General features: G+C 42.8%; 1 protein-coding gene across 1 annotated transcript in view; it reads right to left on the bottom strand.

The window, feature by feature from the left end:
• top2a (DNA topoisomerase II alpha) overlaps positions 1–24,713 on the bottom strand; it is a 64,513-nt gene that overhangs the window by 15,082 nt on the left and 24,718 nt on the right. Inside the window, exons 16-25 of the mRNA XM_070864254.1 lie at positions 24,053–24,162; positions 23,876–23,968; positions 23,493–23,607; positions 21,578–21,699; positions 19,003–19,151; positions 10,806–11,037; positions 10,424–10,558; positions 6,200–6,400; positions 3,407–3,602; positions 3,054–3,145 (exon numbers count right to left, since the gene is read on the bottom strand). Coding sequence (XP_070720355.1) covers positions 3,054–3,145; positions 3,407–3,602; positions 6,200–6,400; positions 10,424–10,558; positions 10,806–11,037; positions 19,003–19,151; positions 21,578–21,699; positions 23,493–23,607; positions 23,876–23,968; positions 24,053–24,162 — 1,445 coding nt within the window. The remainder of the gene's footprint in view (positions 1–3,053; positions 3,146–3,406; positions 3,603–6,199; positions 6,401–10,423; positions 10,559–10,805; positions 11,038–19,002; positions 19,152–21,577; positions 21,700–23,492; positions 23,608–23,875; positions 23,969–24,052; positions 24,163–24,713) is intronic.

The raw sequence follows: 24,713 nt of genomic DNA, 5'->3' as shown, positions 1-24,713 counted from the left end.
GACAAGGCAATAATGCAGGAAAGCGATATCGGTAATGATAACCAGAGCGTGACAGGAAGGGAAAGAACATACAAACATAAGAGTGTATCAGCAAATAGGGTCAGAGTAGGGAAAAAGGGTAAAAAGACAAAATTAAAAGCTCTTTATCTGAATGCATGCAGCATTCGTAACAAGATAGATGAACTGCTGGCACAAATAGAAATAAATGGGTATGATCTGTTAGCCATTACAGAGACGAGGTTGCAAGGTGACCAAGGCTGGGAACTAAATATTCAGAGGTATTGACATTTCGGAAGGATAGGCAGAAAGGAAAAGGAGGTCGGATAGCTCTGTTAATAAAGGATCAACTGGGCCTCTATTCACTGGAGTTTAGAAGGATGAATGGGGATCTCATAGAAACATATAAGATTCTGACGGGACTGGACAGGTTAGATGCGGGAAGAATGTTCCCGATGTTGAGGAAGTCCAGAACCAGGGGACATACTCTTAGGATAAGGGGTAGGCCATTTAGGACTGAGATGAGGAGAAATGATCTTGGCTCGGAAGATCAAGATGTAGGCGGAGATAAGAAATAGCAAGGGAAAGAAGTCACTGATGAGAATAGCCTATAGGCCCCCTAACAGTAGCTACGCTGTAGGACAGAGTATAAATCAAGAAATAATGGGGACTTGTAAGAGAGGTACTGCAATAATCGTGGGCGACTTTAATCTTCATATAGATTGGACAAATCAAATCAGCAAAGGTAGCCTTGAGTACGAGTTCATAGAGTTTATTTGGGACAGTTATTTAGAACAATACGTTGTAGAACCAACCAGGGAACAGGCTATTTTAGATTTGGTAATGAGACAGGATTAATTAATGATCTCATAGTAAAGGATCCTCAAGGGAAGAGCGATCTTAACATGATAGAATTTCACATTCAGTTTGAGGGTGAGAAACTTGGGTCTGAAACTAGAGTCTTAAACCTAAATAAAGGCAATTACAAAGGTATGAAGACAGAGTCGGCTGAAGTGGACTGGGAAAATAGATTAAAAGGCAAGAGGGTTAATAAGCAGCGGCAGACATTTAAGGAGATATTTCATAATTCTCAACAAAGATATACTCCATTGAGAAAGAAAGACTACAAGAACGATGAACCATCCATGGCTATCTAAGGATGTTAAGGATGGTATCAAATTGAAAGAAAAGGCATACAATGTTGCAAAGATTAGTGGTAGGCCAGAAGATTGTGAATATTTTAGAAACCAGCAAAGGATGACTAAAAAAATAATGAGGGAGAAAATAAATGAGTGTAAATTAGCAAGAAATATAAAAACAGACAGTAAGAGCTTATACAAGTATATAAAAAGGAAGAGTGTAGCTAAAGTAAATGTTGGTCCCTTAGAGGATGAGACTGGGGAATTAATAATGGGAAACAAGGAAATGGCAGAGACTTTGAACAAATATTTTGTAGCTGTCTTCAAGGTAGAAGACACTAAAACCATCCCAATAATAGTAGAGAATCAAGGGGCAAAAGGGAGGGAAGAAATTAAAACAATTATCACTGGAGAAAGTACTAGGCAAATTAATGGGACTAAAGGCTGACAAATCTCCTGGACTTGATGGGCCTGCATCCTAGGGTCTTAAAATAAGTGCCTGCAGAGATAGTGGATGCATTGGTTGTAATCTTCCAAAATTCCCTAGATTCTGGCAAGGTCCCAGCAGATTGGAAAACCGCAAATGTAACGCCTCTATTCAAGAAAGGAGGGAGACAGAAGGCCAGTTAGCCTAACATCTGTCATTGGGAAAATGCTGCAATCTATTATGAAGGAAGTAGTAGCAGGACATTTAGAAAATCATAATACAGTCAAAGTTAACATGGTTTTATAAAAGGGGAAATTGTGTTTGACAAATTCTTTGAGGATGTAACGAGCAGGGTGGATGAAGGGGAACCAATAAATGTAGTGTATTTGGAGTTCCAAAAGGCATGCGATAAGGTAACACATAAAAGGTTACTGCACAAGATAAGAGCTCACGGGGTTGGGGGTAATATATTAGCATGGATAGAGGATTGGCGAACTAACAGAAAACAGAGAGTTGGGTTAAATGGGTCATTTTCAGGTTGGCAAACTAACTAGTGAGGTGACACAATCTATATTAGTGATTTGGATGAAGGGGCCAAGTGTATTGTAGCTAAATTTGCTGGCGATACAAAGATAGGTCAGAAAGTAAGTTGTGAGGAGGACACAGTCTGCAAAGAGATATAGATAGGTTAAGGTGAGTGGGCAAAAATTTGGCAGATGCAGTATAATGTGGGAAAATGTGAGGTTATCCACTTTGGTAGAAAGAATAGAAAAGCAAAATATTATGCTTTTCTGCAGTAGAGAGGGATCTGGGTGTCACCATCACCAAGATCGCAAACTTCCACCTCCGTAACATTGTCTGTCTCCACTCCTGCTTCAGCTCATCTGCTGCTGAAACTCTCACTCATGCCTTTGTTACCTCGACTCGAATGTTTCAATGCTCTCTTGGCCAGCCTCCCACACCTTGCACCCTCCTGTAAACTTGAGTTCACCCAAAACTCTGCTGCCCATATCCTAATTCGCACCAAGTTCGGTTCCCCCATCACTACTTGCTTGCTGACCTATATCGGCTCTCGATCCAGCAATGCCAATTTAAAAATTCTCATCCTCGTTTTCAAATTCCTCCATGGCCTAGCCTCTCCCCATCTCTGTAAACTCCTGCAGCCCTATCATCCTTCGATATCTTTGTGTTGCTCCAATTGCACATCCTCAATTTTCATCACTCCACCATTGGAGCCCCAAGCTCTGGAATTCCCTCCTGAAATTTCTCTGCTTCGCTCCCTCCTTTAAGATGCTCCTTAAAACCTACCTCTTTGACCAAGTTTCTGGTCACCCGTCTTAATATCTCATGTCCAATTCTGGTTGATAATGCTCTTGAAGAGTTTTGGATGCTTTACTATGTTAAAGGTGCTATCAAAACAATCACGTCAAAATTATAATTGTCATCATTGGTAACTGCACTAGTCACAACTAATGTCGCGGGCATATCACCTTTTCCTGAGATTCTTTCCAGCTTTTCACCGGATCTGAGTCATAACCTCGATCGACCAGTAACTGGATCAATTCACGTTTTGGTTTGTTTTCTGTAGAAGGAAGAAAATTATAAATTGGATATTAGATTTAAATATTAGACTACCAGAGGAAGAGGTATCCTTGCACATTAAATGGTCCATACTTCAAATACAATTTTGTAGTTTAATTTCTCTGGGTATTAAAATCACAGAGACATACATCACAATACCCAATGACAGAAAATAAACCAGATATTGCCTTCAAATATTTTGACAATAGACAAGAACAAAATGCATGCTATTTAAATCCTTAGGTAGTTTTTAAAGACATACCAATGACCAGTGTGCCTTCAATCTTCTCCAAGATGAAACGAGCCTGGTTGCTTAGTTTTTTATATTCTGCTCCCAGCATTCCCTCAAGCCAATCCTTTCTTAAAATGTAATATTTGAACCGCAAGTCAAAGAACTCTTTCAGTATTTCTTGTACGCTTTCATACTTCTTCAGACTGCCAACATGGTCAAACAACACCTAAACAAACACAAGCAATTAGAAAACCAAATCAAGACGACTTTTAACCCACCAGCCAGGGTTGGGTTCGAAACAGCTGCGAAAAGCTAGTAGTGTGCTCTCTGGTACCAATCATCTATTGGTGGTTGGAAATATAAACCCATTTTGAATCACACATTTTCCACCCTCCTATTTATGTTACTCCTCTCCTCCAGTGCATCTCCCATGTAAGTCCACGAGAAAGCATATTTCCCCTCAAAGCACTATTGATGCTGTAGATATTTGTCCTCAGCGTCTGAAGCTCTAGCCTGGTTTTAAAGGGAGGGTGGGTACGATGTGTGCGAACCCCAAAGCAGGCAGCACAGCCGGAGAGTCTAGGGACATCATTTCTATAAGTTCTGTGTGATCCACCCAAACCTGGCCAGATCCACTACTTGGCAGATGTGGGAATTCACACAGTGGTGGGGGCTGGGAATAAGTTTATGTCAAAGGAGGCCAGAGGCTTCCTTACAGAGAATCTCTTGGCCCACAAGGACACGTAAATTTTTTTTTAAAGACTTATCTGCCTGGGCATCTTCTGCTCCACAAGCCCCTTCCCGACAGATTTTCATGATGGGGAAGCCGGCGTTGGTCCCCCCCACTCAGCACATCAGCTCCCAAATGTGTCACTGCGCCCCATCTGCATATTTACAGTAGACCAGCTTGGGTCAGATGCCCCAGTCAAGAGGTTAATATTGAGACGAGCCGGGAAGGCAGTGGATCAGAGGGAGTAATTTCAACTGGGATAGTCAAAGTAGAAACAAGATTTAAAAAATTATTTTAATGTTTACAGAAGAAACAAGATATAGGCCAGGTAGAAAGAAAATAAAGTTAAAATATAAAAGACGATCACAGTGACATTGGGGCGACAAGGCAAGTAGAACTAAACTGTTTAACTTTTAGTTACTAATAAAACTAGTGCTTAAGGCTGTAGTTTAGAGCAGCTTTATCATCAATGTTAGCGTTCCTTTCAGCATCAATGGACACGCTTAAAATTAACACAATGGCCAGCCTAGGGAGGCTGATCTGAAAAATTATTTAATTTTCATTTAAAGCTAACGGATCTCTTCTGGTGTTGCCCAAATGAATTCAGAACAAAGCAAATTTCCCTCAGTGCATTAGTGAACTCAAATGTATAGGTCTTCAGCTTCTAAAGCTCCATCTAATGGCAGATGTGTGCAACTGCAGGTGTGAGGAGGTGCTGAGTGAAAGCGGCTGTGAGTGAGGGGGACGCGATGGAGAGTGAAAACAGCAGCTCACACTAGGGGATTCCCACTAAACTCCGTTAATTTGAACCGAACGTAGGAAAACCCGAACTTCGACAGAGATTGTGAGATCTTTGTGTGAAGCTTACTTTGGGGTCAGCGGCAAACTCCTTTGCTTCACTGCTGACCGCAAATTTCAGGCCAAATTTTTCTGGCACACGCCACTCAGTTTAGGTGAAAACAGTCTGCAAAGTGATCACCGGAGAGCAAAAAAACCTGGCAGGCTGCCAATGACAGTCGGGGAAACTGAAGCAAAGGAAGAAAAAAAATGGCGAGCAATTTATCCAAACGTAATTGTTATCCAGCAGGAAAATTAGGAATGTCTGCATTGGTTTGGAGCCGTGTGAATAGTGCTACTGTAGGTACAAGTGCAAGGCTCTGCAGGTTCTGGAGCTTTTGAGGTTCCATCTAGTGGTGAAAGACTTGCATTTATATAGCGCCTTTCATAGAAACATAGAAAATAGGTGCAGGAGTAGGCCATTCGGACCTTCGAGCCTGCACCACCATTCAATAAGATCATGGCTGATCATTCACCTCAGTACCCCTTTCCTGCTTTCTCTCCATACCCCTTGATCCCTTTAGCCAGTAAGGGCCATATCTAACTCCCTCTTGAACATATCCAATGAAGTGGCATCAACAACTCTCTGCGGTAGTGAATTCCACAGGTTAACAACTCTCTGAGTGAAGAAGTTTCTCCTCATCTTAGTCCTAAATGGCCTACCCCTTATCCTTAGACTGTGTCCCCTGGTTCTGGACTGCCCCAACATCGGGAACATTCTTCCTGTATCTAAGCTGTCCAGTCCCGTCAGAATTTTATATGTTTCTATGAGATCCCCTCTCATCCTTCTAAACTCCAGTGAATAAAGGCCCAGTTGATCCAGTCTCTCCTCATATGTCAGTCCTGCCATCCCGGGAATCAGTCTGGTGAACCTTCGCTATACTCCCTCAATAGCAAGAACGTCCTTCCTCAGATTAAGAGACCAAAACGGAACACAATATTCCTCACCAAGGCCCTGTACAACTGCAGTAAGACTTCCTTGCTCATATACTCAAATCCCCTAGCTATGAAGGCTAACATACCATTTGCCTTCTTCACCGCCTGCTGTACCTGCATGCCAACTTTCAATAACTGATGTACCATGACCACCAGACCTCTCAAAGCACTTTACAGCCAATGAAGTACTTTTGAAGTGTAGTCACTGTTGTAATGTGGGACAAGTATGTAGGTGCTGGAGCGACTGGTTTATCAGTGGTGATACCCAAACAAAACTGTGCAATATACAGAACAAATTTAATAATTATAAATTACTGTACCATTGAGTTGCATGTAAGAGGGACATTTAGTCTGAAGACTTTGTGCAGTCCTGCTGCTTCTGCCTCAGCCAGTTTCTGCTCGGTCATCGTTACTATGAAACGTACAGTGGTATCAGTGTGGTACTCCTTATAATCAGTGATCAAAGCTGGAGTCTTCTCTGTTCCATTCAACATTGGCTCTAGAACCTGTTCCTTGTAAGGCTGCAGACACAACAAAACAAACAACTATATAAGAAATCATGGCAATGAGAAATGGTCCATTAAGTCTGCTTGATCAAAAAATGTCACAATACTTTATCAATCTCAGCTCCTGAGATGTACACCTCATTCCATCTGAATATAATAACTCAAAACAATGTTGACCATAGCCAACACTAGCAATAATGGGGCTGAAATTCCAGCCTTGCTGGGTCCATACAAAGTGTGCATGGACCCGGCGAGACCTCGCAAAAGCTGGTTTTCAGGGCACGATATGCATGCGCCGAAAACGGGCTTTTCAGATCAGTCAAAGATTTCTCTTGACAGATCCTCCGCACCCCCGGGAGAAGGACATCCGTGTGGCAGAGATTGGGTTATTTGCCCAACTCATGTCCTTCAAACTTTTAGCCTACTTTTACTAGCGTAAGAGTTTTAAAACATATAAAAATTAAATTTAAAAATACATTTTTACAGTAAAAACCCTGTCCATTAAGGTAAGTTTATTTTTTAACACTTAAAACACATTAAAAAAAATACTTATTTTCTAAAACATTTAATTACAATCAATTTTAAATATGTGAAGTGTTTTATTTATTTATTATGCTGTGTTTGGGTGTTTTTCTCATTGATAGTAATGGGAACGCGTATAAACGGAGTTCCCATTTTTATCAATGAGAATACTGCATCGTGATTGGTTGTCCAGGCCCACATGACTCCAGCTTGGACTGGAGTACTTCGAAGACGGTCCCCATGCACTGCGCAGCAAATCTTGCGTTCCTCCGAGACCATCAGGTACTTTCATAGATGTTTTTCGGGTTGGAGGCGTTCGTACGAAGGAAGCCCCCAACCTCAATTTTAGGCCCATTAAGCGTGGGTAAGTATAGAAGTAGAACGTAACACTACCACTATTCCCCAGTTGACCACAAGCCTAACTCGTCTATAAAACCCATGTAACACCAATGTAACCAGAACTGCAGAAAATCTTCACTGACATGGAGGGCAACAGTAAACACCCAAGCAGGAGCATTAGTGGTTCTCAAACTTTTTGGGTTGAAAGACCCTTTTTCAAATAGATTAGTAATCATGGACAACCCCCATCTAAAATTATAATACTACATATTATAGTAATTGCAAAGTTCCCACTCTTGTAGTAAATTTATTCATGGAATTACAAAATCATAAGATACATGTACAGTATCAGCATTAATGATTTAGTTTAATACAATTCAATTTACACAATTGTAACAAGCTCTATCTTAACCAGTGTTTATCCACTCAAATGAAACATCATAGGCAGTCCCTCGGAATCGAGGAAGACTTGCTTCCACTCCCAAACTGAGTTTTCTGGTGGCTGCACAGTCCAATACGAGAGCCACAGACCCTGTCACAGGTGGGACAGACATTAGTCGGGGGAAGGGGTGGGTGGGGCTGGTTTGCCGCATGCTCCTTCCACTGTCTGCGCTTGACCACTTCACGCTCTTTGCGTTGAGACTCGAAGAACTCAACGCCCTCCTGGATGCACTTCCTCCACCTTGGGCAGTCTTCGGCCAGGGTCTCCCAGGTGTCAGTGGTGATGTTGCACTTTACCAGGGAGGTTTTGATGGTGTCCTTGTAATGCTTCTGCTGCCCACCTTTGGCTTGTTTACCATGAAGGAGCTCCTTATAAAGCATTTGCTTAGGGAGTCTCTTATCTGGCATGCGAACTATGTGACCTGCCCAGCAAAGCTGATCGCATGTGGTCAGTGCTTCAATACTGAGGATGTTAGCCTGGATGAGGACACTGATGGTGGTGCGCCTGTCCTCCCAGGGGATTTGCAGGATCTTGTGGAGACATCGTTGGTCATATATCTCCAGCGACTTGAGGTGCTTTCTACACATCGTCCATGCTTCAGATCCATACAGGAGGGTGGGTATTACTACAGCCCTGTAGACCATGAGCTTTGATGGTTGATTTGAGGGCCAGGTCTTCAAACACTCTTTTCCTCAGACGGCCGAAGGCTGCACTGGAGGTGATGTTGAATCTCCGCATCAACGTCTGCTTTTGTTGAGAAGAGGCGCCCGAGATATGAGAAATGGTCCACGCTGTCGAGGGCCACGCCATGAATCTTGATGATTGGAGGGTAGTGCTGTGCGGCGGGGACAGGCTGATGGAGGACCTTTGTCTTACGGATGTTAAGCGTAAGGCTCATGCTTTCATATGCCTCAGTGAATACATTGACTATATCCTGGAGTTCAGCCTCAGAATGTGCGCAGACGCAGGCATCGCCCGCGTACTGCAGCTCAATGACAGAGGTTAGGGTGATCTTGGATCTGGCCTGGAAGCGGCGTAGGTTAAACAGCTTCCCACTGGAACATGCATACACTGACTCCAAAGTCAGATAAACACTTTTTCAAATGTTGGGCTTTTGTGCAATGGCTGTAACCATCCAGTAAATGCCTTGCCAGCTCTGCTTTACGAACATAAGAATAAAAATGTTTACAAACAAGGACGATATTTGTTAAGTGCAGCTGCTTTATTGATATTGCACCACCAAAGGGATGGTTTGGGATTAGGAAATTAGTTTTTAAATACATGATACATATAAAATTAAATTACCAGTCTATGGGCCCAAGTTTCCACACGATAAAAAACGGGCGCCCCTCCGAGCTGGGCGCCCGTTTTTCACGCCTAAAACGGCGCCTAAAAAAAAACCTCGCAATTCTGGAGAGCCCTGCAGCTCCTTGTGTTTGGCGCGGCGCCCAGGGGGGCGGAGCCTACACTCGCACCGATTTTGTAAGTGGGAGGGGGCGGGTACTATTTAAATTAGTTTTTTCCCTGCCGGCAACGCTGCGCGTGCACGTTGGAGCGTTTGCGCAGTGTGAAAAAAACATTGGCACTCGGCCATTTTTGTAGTTCTTTGTAGCGGTTTAATTTTTGAACATTTTTTAAATAAAAGCACATTGCCATCAGCACATGCAGCCTTCTCACTGCCCCCACCCCCCGGGAAAGAACGGGCGCCTCTCTTCCCCCCACCCGAAGAACGGGCACCTCAGGCTGACTGCAGCATTCTCCGTGCCTTCACACAGGTAGGAAGATGGTTTATTTAATCTTTTCTTTGCTTATAAATGTTTATTCAGGTTGGATTTATTTGTATAATATTTGTAGAAGTATAAATAAGGATTTTTTGTAGAATTTAGTGACTTCCCTCCCCTCCCCCCCCCCCCCACCTCGTTCTGGACGCCAAATTTGTAACCTGCGCCTGATTTTTTAATGTGTAGAACAGGTTTTTTCAGTTCTACAAAAATCTTCACTTGCTCCATTCTAACTTAGTTTGGAGTACGTCTTCACTGTGGAAACTTTGAAATCAGGCGTCAGTGGCCGGACACGCCTCCTTTTGAAGAAAAAATTCTGTTCCAAAGTAGAACTGTTCTACCTGACTAGAACTGCAGAAAAAAAAATGTGGAGAATTGCGATTTCTAAGATAGTCCGTTCTCCACCAGTTGCTCCTAAAAATCAGGCGCAAATCATGTGGAAACTTGGGCCCTATATTACTACAAAGCTCTGGGTGGAGAATGAGATTTTATCCCACAAACGCTAACAATGTCCTGACTTACCCAGTTTTCCCAGAGATTCCTCTAGCTTCTGGATCAGGTTCTCCACGAACAACATCACGATTACAAATGCCACGTCTCATCTCCTTGCCCTACCCCTCCAAACACCAACTGCCAACACTGCCTCATGCACGGACCAGCTTGTTTCCTCTCTCTACACTTCAACCAAAACCTGTGTGAATACAGACACCATGGCTCTGATTTACTCTCATTGGACGGCATCCCTTGATCGACAAGGTATCTTGGCCACCACTTGTCCTAACTTGGATTCTGATTGGTCTATTATCAAGTCAATCTCTTTTCTTCTACACATTTTTGACAGATCCTCTGAAACATTCTTGCGGACCCTAGTTTGAGAACCACTACATTAGACCACAACACCTGCTATATTTATACAACTGCAGTTTAACAATAAGGTCTGAAAATTCTAGTTACCTGAGTCCATGTCTTGACTGGGAGCTCGGAAATTTCTACTGTGGTGGAATTCAGCACTGAGATTTCACCATTAATCATGTACTGATTGACATTCAACTCAAAAATTGTACCCTTGAAGTTCTTGTAATTAGGACGCTATTGAAAAACAATCCAACATACATATCAGAAGAATTTACATTCAAAAGTTCTGTAAAAATGAACATCATTATTTAATGTAAACAGCTTGTGCCATCAGTCAGCCAATCAATTTTAGTTGTTATCGATTAAAATAAATTCACCCAGGTTACAAGTTTGTTTCCAACAAATTTCTTAATGGTGTACGAATAAAAGGTAGTGGATCTTAAGGAATGAAAGTTAATGAAAATGGAAATAGTTCACCTACCATGGGCACTGGATCATCTCCATCCAGCATACGTCTGATATTATTAACAATTTCTCTTACATCATAATTGGGGATTTTGCAAGCCCATCCTGTGCCAATACCGTCTGCACCATTCACTAGCACCATAGGAATAATGGGGATATACCATTCTGGCTCCACTCGCTGGTTATCATCATACAGGTATTTCAGGATGTTATCATCCACTGAGGGGTACAGCAGACGAGTCAAAGTACTAAAGAAAACAAATTGTGATCACTACTGCGATTCATGGAAGCCAGTCCAAATACAATTTATTATATATCAAAATCTGTAGCTGTGGCCCATCTATGGAAAGTGCACCAGTAAATGACACTGCAAAGTTACTTTACTGAGAAGTACTCTGAGGAGCAGATATTCGAAAAAATGCGTAGTCAGTCAAAAAAGGTGAAGAATATCGAAGACAGTAAATATATTTGAAATTTGTGGCTTGTAAATGTTCATAAATAATGGGACTTCCTCCTAGATCTAAAAGCAGGACCTTTAAGTTTGATTGTGGTGAGGGCATATTAACTTCTATAAAAACTGGGGCCTTCAAATTCAAAAAAAAAAAAATCAGTATTCCTTTATCATTTTCAGGAGCAAGTTTTAAATTTTGTGTTGCTGAAGCATATCCTCCATTTTAGTTTTGTGATGTCCACTTCTACGGGAAAGTTCTTCAGCTTTAGTTTTCAAACTACTAACTGTATTTTATTTGACCAACAATTCCCAGCGAAAATCTTCTCTCCAAACCCTTCCAAAACAAAAATTAACGGGAACATTGCCAGAGATGCCTCCCTACTCCCTCTTCAAACTCCTGCCAGTGTCGAACCTGTTCTGATCCAGAGGGAACTTGACTCATGGCATCATTCAGTTGCTCAGCCCATGGTCCCAAGATTCACGTTCCCATTGAGCTGCGTAGTGCTCTGGAGGTCCCACGCAGGCAGCATAGTGGTTATGTTACTGGACTAGTAATTCAGAGGCTTGGACTAATGATCTGGAGACACGAGTTCAAATCCCACTATGGCAGCTGAGAAATTACATTTAAAAAAAAATCTGGAACAGAAAGCTAGCATCAGGAATGGTGACCATGAAACTACCGGATTGTTGTAAAAATCCATCTGGTTCACTAATGTTCTTTAGGAAATGAAATCTGCCACCCATACCCAGTCTGGCATATATGTGACTCTAGATCCATAGCAATGTGGTTGACTCTTAACTGCCCTCTGAAATGGCCCAGCAGGTAATTCAGTTATATAAGGCGGTTCACCACCACCTTCTCGAGGGCAATTAGGGATGGGCAATAAACGCTGGCCTTTCCAGTGATGCCCACATCCCATGAATGAATGCATTAAAAAAAAGCCAGCTTACCGGCTTTTCAACAGAAATAACTGTGCACGCTCGGATAGCTGAACGGGCCGCACACCATAAACAAAAATTAACGGGAACATTGCCAGAGATGCCTACCTACTCCCTCTTCACACTCATTGTTCCAGAGGGAACTTGACTCATGACTCCAAACTCGCTCACTGCTCCCTTCAAACCTATGAATGTCAGGCCCATTCTGAGTCACTGTGCCATTAGTATTTATTCTCCAATTAAAAACTTTCAACCAAATCAGATCAAACATTTCTGGGTAAAACACCTTCCAATACGATGCCCAGATGTGCTCCAAGTGCCAAATAATAACATTTACTGATATCGTTTAAGTTTGATTATTCAACTCCTCACTTTGAATGTTTACGACTAGAACAGGCAAAAATTTGGTCGTTTAAAAACTTCGTTGTTCTAGCCATTAGCGTGTGACTCCGAGATCTCAAAAACAAAAGTTGACCATGAGAATAAGACGACGAGATCTGGTTTCATTGGGGTCAATTTTCCCAAGCCCGTTTTTTGGTGTATTGCCAGAGTTGTACTGCTTATTTAGGTCCAGAAATGCAACAGAAAAACATGTCCGAACTTTCCCCGATGTTTGTACTGTAATCTGGAGCCATGCAGCGTGGCATCGCCACAGGGGCTGGAGCCTGCGGTCTGCGCCGGAAAACGCAGCCGGGCCTTCTGCACATGCACAGGGAAAAAAAACTGACGTTCTTGACGTCACTGAAATGACCGCACATGCGCAGTAGAGCTCCGAGTTGGCAACCGGCCATTTTTAAAGAGCAAGTTGTGTAAGGAGATCGGCTGTCTGCGACCCTCTCCGGTCCCCGAGTGAGTACCTTCCTGGATCGCTATGGCCCCCGAGTGCGCGCCGTTCCACTGTGGCCCCCGAGTGCGCGCCGGTCCACTGTGGCCCCCCCAGAGTGCGTGCCGGTCAGTTTGCTCCCTCCCCCGCCGAGCCTCTCCATTCCATGTCCGCTTCCCGTCCCTAGCCCAGGCTGAATGGCCTCCGATTTACTTAACTGCGCCGATTTCTATAACTCTCCGCAAGGGTTTTCTCGAGAGGCCACATACGCTGGCCTAAGCAGAAATGGAGCAACAATCAGCTGGCCAAAGTTCCTTAAATGGCCAGAACTGGCGTTAGTGGCTGGTTATGTCCCCTTTTGAGGAAAAAAAACGTAACTAAATGAGTTACACTAGTGCAAATTGATTGGGGAAACTGGGGATTTTTTAAGTTAGGCCAGATAAAAAAGCCTGCCCCCAAAAAAACAGCGCAAATCACTGTTGACAATTGAGTCCATTAAAAGTAAACTACTCAACAAAATATACAGGACTTTCATCAATAATCTCATTTCTAGTACAGCTTACTTTGGGAAGCTGGAAGAACAATGACATCTAGGAACATCATTTTAAATTAGTGGGCTGAATTTTCCGGGGTGGGAAAGCTGTTTTTATTTGACAGGGGGTCGGGAACCCATTGTCATCTCGCTTTCACGTGCCATTCCTACAGGTGCAACGCAAAGCCTGGAGCCGACCTGACCTGTAGCGGCGGGGGACCCAATTGAAATTATTATGAAGTACTTTACAGGCACTTAAGAGTCTCCACCCCCCCTACTTTTTAAATTTCCCTGCATGGCCACAGGATTCACACATCTTTCAACCTGTGACGCGAGTTCTGTGGCCATTGCTCCAGCTGTTTACTTGACCGCATGGAAAAAAAACAAAATAAAAACATAATGATTATATCAGCTAATAGATTGATGGAGATTCTGATCTACTCCAGTGTCCCTGATGACTATATGTGTGCAGGAAGTGTATCCATCTCGAGCGCCTGACGGTCCGCGTTGCGAAGTTGGAGCTGAGGGTGGATTCACTCTGGAGCATCCACGATGCTGAGAATGACGTGAGTATCACGTGTAGCGAGTTGGTCGCACCGCAGGGAAAGGGTCCACAGCCAGATAGGGAATGGAAGACCAGCAGGAAGAGCAGTGCAAGGAAGGTAGTGCAGGGGTCCCCTGCGGTCATCCCCCTGCAAAACAGATACACTGCTTTGGGTACTGTTGAGGGGGATGACTCATCAGGGGAGGGCAGCAGCAGCCAAGTTCATGGCACCGTGGCTGGCTCTGTTGCACAGGAGGGCAGGAAAAAGAGTGGGAGCGTGATAGTGATAGGGGATTCTATTGTAAGGGGAATAGATAGGCGTTTCTGCGGCCGCAACCGAGACTCCAGGATGGTATGTTGCCTCCCTGGTGCAAGGGTCAAGGATGTCTCGAAGCGGGTGCAGGACATTCTGAAATGGGAGGGAGAACAGCCAGTTGTCGTGGTGCACATTGGTACCAACGACATAGGTAAAAAAAGGGATGAGGTCCTACGAAACGAATTTAAGGAGCTAGGAGCTAAATTAAAAAGTAGGACCTCAAAAGTAGTAATCTCGGGATTGCTACTAGTGCCACGTGATAGTCAGAGTCGGAATCGCAGGATAGCGCAGATGAATACGTGGCTTGAGCAGTGGTGCAGCAGGGAGGGATTCAAATTCCTGGGGCATTGGAACCGGTTCTGGGGGAGGTGGGACCAGTACAAACCGAACGGTCTGCACCTGGGCAGGACCGGAACCAATGTCCTAGGGGGAAGTGTTTGCTAGTGCTGTTGGGGAGGATTTAAACTAATATGGCAGGGGGATGGGAACCAATGCAGGGAGACAGAGGGAAACAAAAAGGAGGCAAAAGCAAGAGACAGAAAGGAGATGAGGAAAAGTGGAGGGCAGAGAAACCCAAGGTAAAGAACAAAAAGGGCCACTGTACAGCAAAATTCTAAAAGGACAAAGGGTGTTAAAAATACAAGCCTGAAGGCTTTGTGTCTTAATGCAAGGAGTATGCGCAATAAGGTGGATGAATTAACTGTGCAAATAGATGTTAACAAATATGATGTGATTGGGATTACGGAGACGTGGCTCCAGGGTGATCAGGGCTGGGAACTCAACATCCAGGGGTATTCAACATTCAGGAAAGATAGAATAAAAGGAAAAGGAGGTGGGGTAGCATTGCTGGTTAAGGAGGAAATTAAAGCAATAGTTCAGAAGGATATTAGCTTGAATGATGTGGAATCTATATGGGTAGAGCTGCAGAATACCAAAGGGCAAAAAACATTAGTGGGAGTTGTGTACAGACCTCCAAACAGTAGTAGTGATGTTGGGGAGGGCATCAAACATGAAATTAGGGGTGCGTGCAATAAAGGTGCAGCAGTTATAATGGGTGACTTTAATATGCACATAGATTGGGTTAACCAAACTGGAAGCAATACGGTGGAGGAGGATTTCCTGGAGTGCATAAGGGATGGTTTTTTAGACCAATATGTCGAGGAACCAACTAGGGGGGAGGCCATCTTAGACTGGGTGTTGTGTAATGAGAGAGGATTAATTAGCAATCTCGTTGTGCGAGGCCCCTTGGGGAAGAGTGATCATAATATGGTGGAATTCTGCATTCGGATGGAGAATGAAACAGTTAATTCAGAGACCATGGTCCAGAACTTAAAGAAGGGTAACTTTGAAGGTATGAGGCGTGAATTGGCTAGGATAGATTGGCAAATGATACTGAAGGGGTTGACTGTGGATGGGCAATGGCAGACATTTAGAGACCGCATGGATGAACTACAACAATTGTACATTCCTGTCTGGCGTAAAAATAAAAAAGGGAAGGTGGCTCAACCGTGGCTATCAAGGGAAATCAGGGATAGTATTAAAGCCAAGGAAGTGGCATACAAATTGGCCAGAAATAGCAGCGAACCCGGGGACTGGGAGAAATTTAGAACTCAGCAGGAGGACAAAGGGTTTGATCAGGGCAGGGATAATGGAGTACGAGAAGAAGCTTGCAGGGAACATTAAGACGGATTGCAAAAGTTTCCATAGATATGTAAAGAGAAAAAGGTTAGTAAAGACAAACGTAGGTCCCCTACAGTCAGAATCAGGGGAAGTCATAACGGGGAACAAAGAAATGGCGGACCAATTGAACAAGTACTTTGGTTCGGTATTCACTGAGGAGGACACAAACAACCTTCCGGATATAAAAGGGGTCGGAGGGTCTAGTAAGGAGGAGGAACTGAGGGAAATCCTTATTAGTCGGGAAATTGTGTTGGGGAAATTGATGGGATTGAAGGCCGATAAATCCCCAGGGCCTGATGGACTGCATCCCAGAGTACTTCAGGAGGTGGCCTTGGAAATAGCGGATGCATTGACAGTCATTTTCCAACATTCCATTGACTCTGGATCAGTTCCTATGGAGTGGAGGGTAGCCAATGTAACCCCACTTTTTAAAAAAGGAGGGAGAGAGATAACAGGGAATTATAGACCGGTCAGTCTGACATCGGTAGTGGGTAAAATGATGGAATCAATTATTAAGGATGTCATAGCAGTGCATTTGGAAAGAGGTGATATGATAGGTCCAAGTCAGCATGGATTTGTGAAAGGGAAATCATGCTTGACAAATCTTCTGGAATTTTTTTGAGGATGTTTCCAGTAGAGTGGACAAGGGAGAACCAGTTGATGTGGTATATTTGGATTTTCAGAAGGCTTTCGACAAGGTTCCACACAAGAGATTAATGTGCAAAGTTAAAGCACATGGGATTGGGGGTAGTGTGCTGACATGGATTGAGAACTGGTTGTCAGACAGGAAGCAAAGAGTGGGAGTAAATGGGGACTTTTCAGAATGGCAGGCAGTGACTAGTGGGGTACCGCAAGGTTCTGTCCTGGGGCCCCAGCTGTTTACACTGTACATTAATGATTTAGACGAGGGGATTAAATGTAGTATCTCCAAATTTGCGGATGACACTAAGTTGGGTGGCAGTGTGAGCTGCGAGGAGGATGCTATGAGGCTGCAGAGCGACTTGGATAGGTTAGGTGAGTGGGCAAATGCATGGCAGATGAAGTATAATGTGGATAAATGTGAGGTTGTCCACTTTGGTGGTAAAAACAGAGAGACAGACTATTATCTGAATGGTGACAGATTAGGAAAAGGGGAGGTGCAACGAGACCTGGGTGTCATGGTACATCAGTCATTGAAGGTTGGCATGCAGGTACAGCAGGCGGTTAATAAAGCAAATGGCAAGTTGGCCTTCATAGCGAGGGGATTTGAGTACAGGGGCAGGGAGGTGTTGCTACAGTTGTACAGGGCCTTGGTGAGGCCACACCTGGAGTATTGTGTATAGTTTTGGTCTCCTAACCTGAGGAAGGACATTCTTGCTATTGAGGGAGTGCAGCAAAGGTTCACCAGGCTGATTCCCGGGATGGCAGGACTGACCTATTAAGAAAGACTGGATCAACTGGGCTTGTATTCACTGGAGTTCAGAAGAATGAGAGGGGACCTCATAGAAACGTTTAAAATTCTGACGGGGTTTGACAGGTTAGATGCAGGAAGAATGTTCCCAATGTTGGGGAAGTCCAGAACCAGGGGACACAGTCTAAGGATAAGGGGTAAGCCATTTAGGACCGAGATGAGGAGGAATTTCTTCACCCAGAGAGTGGTGAACCTGTGGAATTCTCTACCACAGAAAGTTGTTGAGGCCAATTCACTAAATATATTCAAAAAGGAGTTAGATGAAGTCCTTACTACTAGGGGAATCAAGGGGTATGGTGAGAAAGCAGGAATGGGGTACTGAAGTTGCATGTTCAGCCATGAACTCATTGAATGGCGGTGCAGGCTAAAAGGGCCGAATGGCCTACTCCTGCACCTATTTTCTATGTTTACTTGAAAAGCAAATGGTAAATATTAATTTTACATTGGCCATTCTCGGCTCAACATTAATTACAGTGAATTGATCAGCACTATAAGAAATGACATGAACCATTTAAATAAATGTTGTGTTGTTTCTGGTCAGGTTTTTCCTCTCAGTGTACTGTGATTGTCCAATTACACATTAAATCAAGTCATCAACCATTACAATTTCATTCTCATCACTCATTCCAGTGGTTCAATTCAGTCCCTGAATATGACCAATTTAATTTTTCAGTCTGAGACTTTAGGGTGAATTTCTGCAGAGGTTCTCTCACTTGTCAATCGTTAACTTCAATGGAAGAGCTGAAGAAATCCCAGAAACACACGAAGCACCACTTACACTGTTTGTCAGGATTTCCGCAGCTCTTCTGCTGAACTTGTATTAAGATTGTAAATCCACGCCATTACAATTCCTTTAAAATCTGCTTAATTTTATGTATTACCTATACACACACATCTTTTATCTGTACCAGTTACTGATACAAAAGGCTATAATTTGTGGCTAAAGTGCCAATAACTTGCCAATTAATGTACTTTTAAAATGTATGTTCCTGATCGTTTTTGTAGATGGAGTCATATTGCTTGATGATATTATTTAAATATATGCCACTCATATTTAACTATTATATTATTGTACTGTAAAGATTAAACACCCACTTTGTTAGATTAAACTTAAAATTTAAATTGGCCAGGGTCCCTTTAAGGATTCTGGCTTAAAACGCGTCATTAATGATTTCACCAGATCCGTTCCATCTCATTGGGCTGGGTAACACACGGATCGGGCTTAATAGGCCCCATTAAGGCAAGTTAATTTTGTACAGTGAGAAGGAACCAGCAGTGGGGGCGATATCTGCACCGTACCCGCCAAGTTAAGGAAAATTCTGGCCAGTATCTTTTCTTTGCATTTGACAAAATATAAATTGAGCACTAAGACATTTAAAAAAAAATTAAAAGTAGCCTTCAAAATGCACTAAATAAACCCCTCCAAAGCAATATCTAGCGGCCACCAATTAGAACTTAAATGTTGTAATGGTGCCCACCTGAGCATAGTGAAAATGTATCGAGGACTTGCAGCATCTTTGCCACCATTAAGCCTTGTACCAAACTGACCAATTGGCTGCAGAAGATTGATGTTATTGCTGCCCATGAAGTTCTGAGCTAATCCAACAATTGTCATCATAAGGGATATCTGAAAGCATCAATTAAATCAGCAGTTAATAAAGTACTTGAACGCAACAAATTATTTTATTGCATTTCATTCACCAAAGTAAAATCAAGAATTTGTTTATACTGCCACTGAGTGTTCAATTTATACCACAATGGTATAAGATATGATACTTGATTAACATTTTATCAGGCAACTGTAGTTCCATTATAAATAATTGTGTAATAATTTACTAAATCCCCTATTTTTAGGCGACAAGGATTTCACTTCTCTCCAAAAAACAAATCTACAAATGAGATAAAGCCCCAGTAAATATGTTTTACCAATGGAGCTACATTTCCAACTTCACGATTTGACTAAAATATTACAATATCTATATATCAGAATTCTTGTGTAAAGCACATTTCCTGTTAGGAAGTTTTTTGCAAGCTTTTGTCAACATTTATAATAGAAACCTGACAGGGAAATACAAATATTTTACTGTTTGTTGATAAACCAATCAAATGAATTCAAAATGCTTTTTGGAATCATCTCATTTTTTCCATCGGTGACTGAAAACTTAAAACAAAATTAAATTAGAAAATCACGTATTTTATTTGTGGAAATCATGGATTTGAGTCCATTTGCTTTTTCCAAAATACGTTGAAGTAGAGATTTAGGGGACGCTAACGGGACGCAAGACAGTTTTCGCCCGGGGCAGGGGGGCGCTATTGCCTCCCGGGAAATTGCCCGGGTGTTTGCGGAGGCACTGCCAAGGCAGCGCCGTGCCCCAGTTAGCGCCTCGGGCCGCCGTCATTGCCATGTGCGGTGACCACTCACTGCCCCGTGGGGGGAAATTGCTCAGAGACCCGCGAAGCTGGTGCGAGCGGATGTCAACGGCAGCTTTGCGGGCCGTGAAGCTGCCCGCCATCCGATCTTGGGGCGATGCTAAAAGGGAGGGCGCTAGCGCCCCGAGCCGCCATCTTATTTTGTCAGCCTTAAAATTAACTTAAAATTAAGCCCCAGCCTGGCCTGGGCCGGCATCATGCAGCCCGGCACTCCATCTTGGGTCCCGGTCTGCTGGCCTGGTTGCACACTGCCCTGATAGCCCTGTGGAGGCCATGCACTTCCCCTTTAAGCGAAGGGGAAGGGCACTGACGCGCATAGCTCCCCGCCCCAGTTACCACCCCCAAAGGAAGTGGAGTGCGAGAGATTGTGCTCTGCTACCTTTCGGGGTGGCAAAGGCAATTCCGTCTCTGGGGCGGAACTTTTGTGCTGGGTGCTAAAAGTCCCACCCCCATAATTTCGGCTAAACTTGGCATTAACAAATGTTGTATTTTGTTATGAACCGCTCAGATAGACATCACTTGTGATTCCTCGAGTCACCTCTGACCTTTGGAAAAAAGACTCTTTACTGAGAATTAATTTGTCATTTACCTCTTTATTGCTGTTGGAAATTCAATTATAAAAGATCTTCTGAATTATTTATGTTTATGTAAATTAATGACTGTGAAAGTCAGCAAACTCTTTATTTACTCTCAGCATGTGGGTCTAGTTGCCATGAGAAGGCTTTCTTCTTGAACTGTTGCAGTTTTAGAGTACATGGTGCTCCCACATACCCAGGAATGGTGATGGAGGAGTCTAGTGTGGGACTGGAGGCATGTGCAGGGAAGCCCTCCCCCCCACCCCCACTTCCAGTGTTTTTTTTACAATTAGTAATTTTTTCTGCACTTCAATTTCATGACTTTCCAAGGTGGGATCTGCACTCATGATGTCTAAGTATGATAAATTACTACACCACCGAATTCTCAGGAACAACTTATATTTATATAGCGCCTTTAACGTAATAAAACATCCCTAAATAGTGCACTAAAATGTAAATTTGTGGTCGAGGTACCTGCTGATAGGTCAGGGAGGAGGCTGCTGGGCAGGAATGCACTGGGGTCTGATGGTTTGAAAAAGGCCATGGATAACTTGAGTCCCATTTTCTTGGGCGCCTCTGCTATAAAGCTGCTGACCCCGGCTCCCAATACTGACAGATTCTAGACTCCACTCCCTAGACGACTTGCAATAGCACAGGTGTTTTTATAACCACCGCCACCCCCACCCCCAACTTTTTGAGAGCAACAGGACACATCTCCTAGTATCAGTAAAAAAAAGGGATTTCAGCTCCAGGAGGCAGAGCTACTGCTCACGATACAACTGAAAAAAATGAAAACATTCTTCTTCTGGGAACTTTGGAGGACAACATTAAACTGCTACTCAATATATTCAATCGCTTATAAATCGCCACACAGGTACAATAAATCCACATTTATAACCAAAAGCTTTGACCCTTCCACAAGTAGGACTTTGATGTATTCCACAAAATTCACATGGCCAAGAATTCTGCAATTGTCATGAATAATTTCCAAGCTAAACAAATCATTTCTTTAAAAGTTCATACTACCAGTTAATCAATAGAGTCTTACCTCACCATGATGATAGGCTGACATCTCAGAAACAGAACCGGCCAACTGGGCAACTTTAACTTCATGTTTGTCATTTCGCTTGAAGCAAGTGAATAAAACCTTGCGCTGGCCAGGTTTCATGCCTTGATAAATGAAGACAGAGATGAGAGCAAGAAATGCTAATGAAATACTTTAAAACTACCATGCACTTTGACATCTAGAACTATCCTGGCTGAGTTCAGCAAACACCGCACAGACTAGAGACTGAATTGGAGTATTTCCAGCGCTATATGGCTCAGTAGAACAACACGTGGTGCATTTAACCACAGGTACCGGGGATGCCATATCAGAAAATGTGATCTTAAATATAGTTGTACCTCTCCAGCCCGGCACCCTTGGGAACTGACCGGTGCCAGACCAGAGAATTTCCCAGACCACGGGAGGTCACGCCGACCTAGACTTACCGGGTACTACTGGCAGCCACCCAGCTGCGTTCTGCACATGCGCTGCGCAGAACCCTACTGCGCAGCATTTCTCAGGCCCAGCTTCGGCGCCTCAATCAGCCTCCATGCTCCTCGCTCCCTTTTCGCGCCAACTCGACTTCGGAGGGAACACCGGAGACAGCGGGGAGATGAGGAGCAGCCAGCCCCAGGACACAGCACGGGTCGCGACCGCCCGCCGCCGGGAATGATGCTGGACCAAAGAAATACAACCTATAGCTGGACACACTTCTCATTTAGGTTCACATGCAGACATTGGCACAACTTGTACAATTCTTTCTATTCCCTTCAGTTTATATTCAGGTTACCTATTTTAGTGAAGAACATATTGGATATGTCCCATAACAATTTTTCGGAAATTTAGTGTCATGTATCTTACATTATTATATATAACTGTATCCTAACATGCTATACATGACTGTAATAAGATATGACATGTAACCACCAGCATACCTTACCACCAAGGGTGCAATTGCAAGAGACAGGTATATAAGGACAGGTCTCAGACAAGTGCAGCATTCCAGAGCTGTGAAATAAAGGTGCAGGTCCAGAGTGACCTTGACTTCACTACATGCCTCGTGTGAATCTGTACTGAGGGGATAGGACTTTACATTTAGAAACTTTGGATTTTGTTTCATTATTTCGATCATATGCTTAATCTTTATAAATCACGGGTTAAGCCTCAGCTGGAATATTGTGTCTAATTTTGGGCACCAAATTACAGAAATGCTGCCTAGACCTTTGGAGCGGTCGCCAGAGATTTACTAGAATGGCACCAGGGATGAAAGACTTCAGTTATGTGGAGACTAGTAAAGCTGGGATTTTTCTTCTTGGAGTAGAGGTGCTGGGGAGATTTAGTAGAGGTGTTCAAAATCATGAAGGAATTTGATGAGCAAATAGGAACATTGTCCTCGTTTTAGACGCTCTAATCAAAGATAATTGGCAAAACAAATCAGGGGAGATGAGATTTTTTTAAATAAACGCAGCAAGTTGTTAATAGTCTGGAATGTACTGGCTGAAAGATTCAATAGTATATTTCAAAAGGGAATTGTACATATATTTGAAAAGGAAAAATTTGCAAGGCTATGGGGAAAGAGCAAGGGAGTGGAACTAATTGGATAGCTCTTTCAAAGAGCCAGCACAGGCATGATGGACAAAATGGCCTCCTTCTGTTGTATTATTCCATTTCATACTTTCCCTAAATTGTTTTCCAATAAATCTACATATCCAACAAAATGTACAAAAAAATGAAGCGAAGAAGCAGCTAACTTTTAGCCCTTTGCTATCTATCCCGAAGACCACACATTTACAGAAAGAATAGTGATAGTTTATCAATTCTTCGGCATGTTAAACAATCCAGTTGGAAAACTAAGGCTATGCTATAAACTGACTTAAAAAAAACCAAAGCAGTGCTGTTATTACACCTAAAGACTCACCATCCACAAGTGATGGAATTGACCTCTCATTGTCGGAGTTTGAGAAGAGAATCAGTTCCTTATTGATGAAGTCATTGTAAGTCAAATATTTTGTATTTTCCCCATACAAGAATTGCTGTAAAAAAAAAAATACAAATCAGCCTCTGAAATTATATCCAATAATATTCTACAGCAGAGCCGGCCATACCTGCCTCCTCGACACACAATGTGACCATGCCAATTGGAAATTTTGTCCGTGTTAATAACACAGCCAAGGATCTACATATTTGACCATTTTCTCTGTACATATTTAGCTTCCATGTGGCATATTCAGGCTACTAGTTTATAGCAGTATTCAGGGAAATTTGTTGTGGTTTGTAGCTGAATGAATTTTGGTACAATACCTCTGGCAATCCATGTAATTTCCGTTGTCTTCTGTCATCCATGAAGTTAGTCAGCCATTCTTTGCGTTCGTCGATTTTTTTCCGGCTAAATGCCTGAAGAATTAAAGGATTATTAATTGAAGCATTATCGTATCTAAACTCTGATTCCGACAATATATTGGAGCATTTAGTTCTTACCAGGGTGATCGCGGCATCATCTTCTGGTCCACTATATTTAAAGGGGATACGATGCTTCTGCATATTAGCAAAATATTCCTTTGCCTCTTTAGCTGTGCTCGTACCCAGACCTAGATGATTTAGATTCGATAGTTAGATGTTAACCAGCTGCAGAAGTACATTTATTTTAGATTACTTGTCAATGATGCACAACTCATCAAAAAGCAATTTAAAGTTGTATTATTTATTTTGGTTCAATGAAATCTTCCCTATTAAGAAAAAGAAAACACAAGAACTAAAACATTTTTGTAGTCCGGTGATCTGTACTACATACTTGGGAGTTGCTCACCTTGTCTTGTTTGTTGGATACAACACACATGAAGAAGCAAGGCATCTAGTCAATTTCTTTTCAAGAACCTGGAAGATCATATCTGGATCGCTAACATTCTTCTTCATTCAATATCTATATATAATTAGTATTATACCAAAGCAGTAGAGAAACTGATGCTAGCACTGTGAAGCCTAAACGTTCAGTTGAGCTTCGAATAGTGAAGCATTCATCATTCTGACCCGAAATAGCAGTTACATGAACTCTGAGTAAGCTTTGAGAGTTCAAACATCTACAATCACAGAACTAGAATATCACAAGGAAAGCGATTCCAGACACGAATAGAAATAAGAA

This window comes from Pristiophorus japonicus, chromosome 21 (genome assembly GCF_044704955.1).
Source record: "Pristiophorus japonicus isolate sPriJap1 chromosome 21, sPriJap1.hap1, whole genome shotgun sequence".
Taxonomy (NCBI): Eukaryota; Metazoa; Chordata; class Chondrichthyes; family Pristiophoridae; genus Pristiophorus; species Pristiophorus japonicus.
The sequence above is the reverse complement of the archived record's forward strand: the minus strand, read 5'-3'. Positions and strand labels throughout refer to the sequence as shown.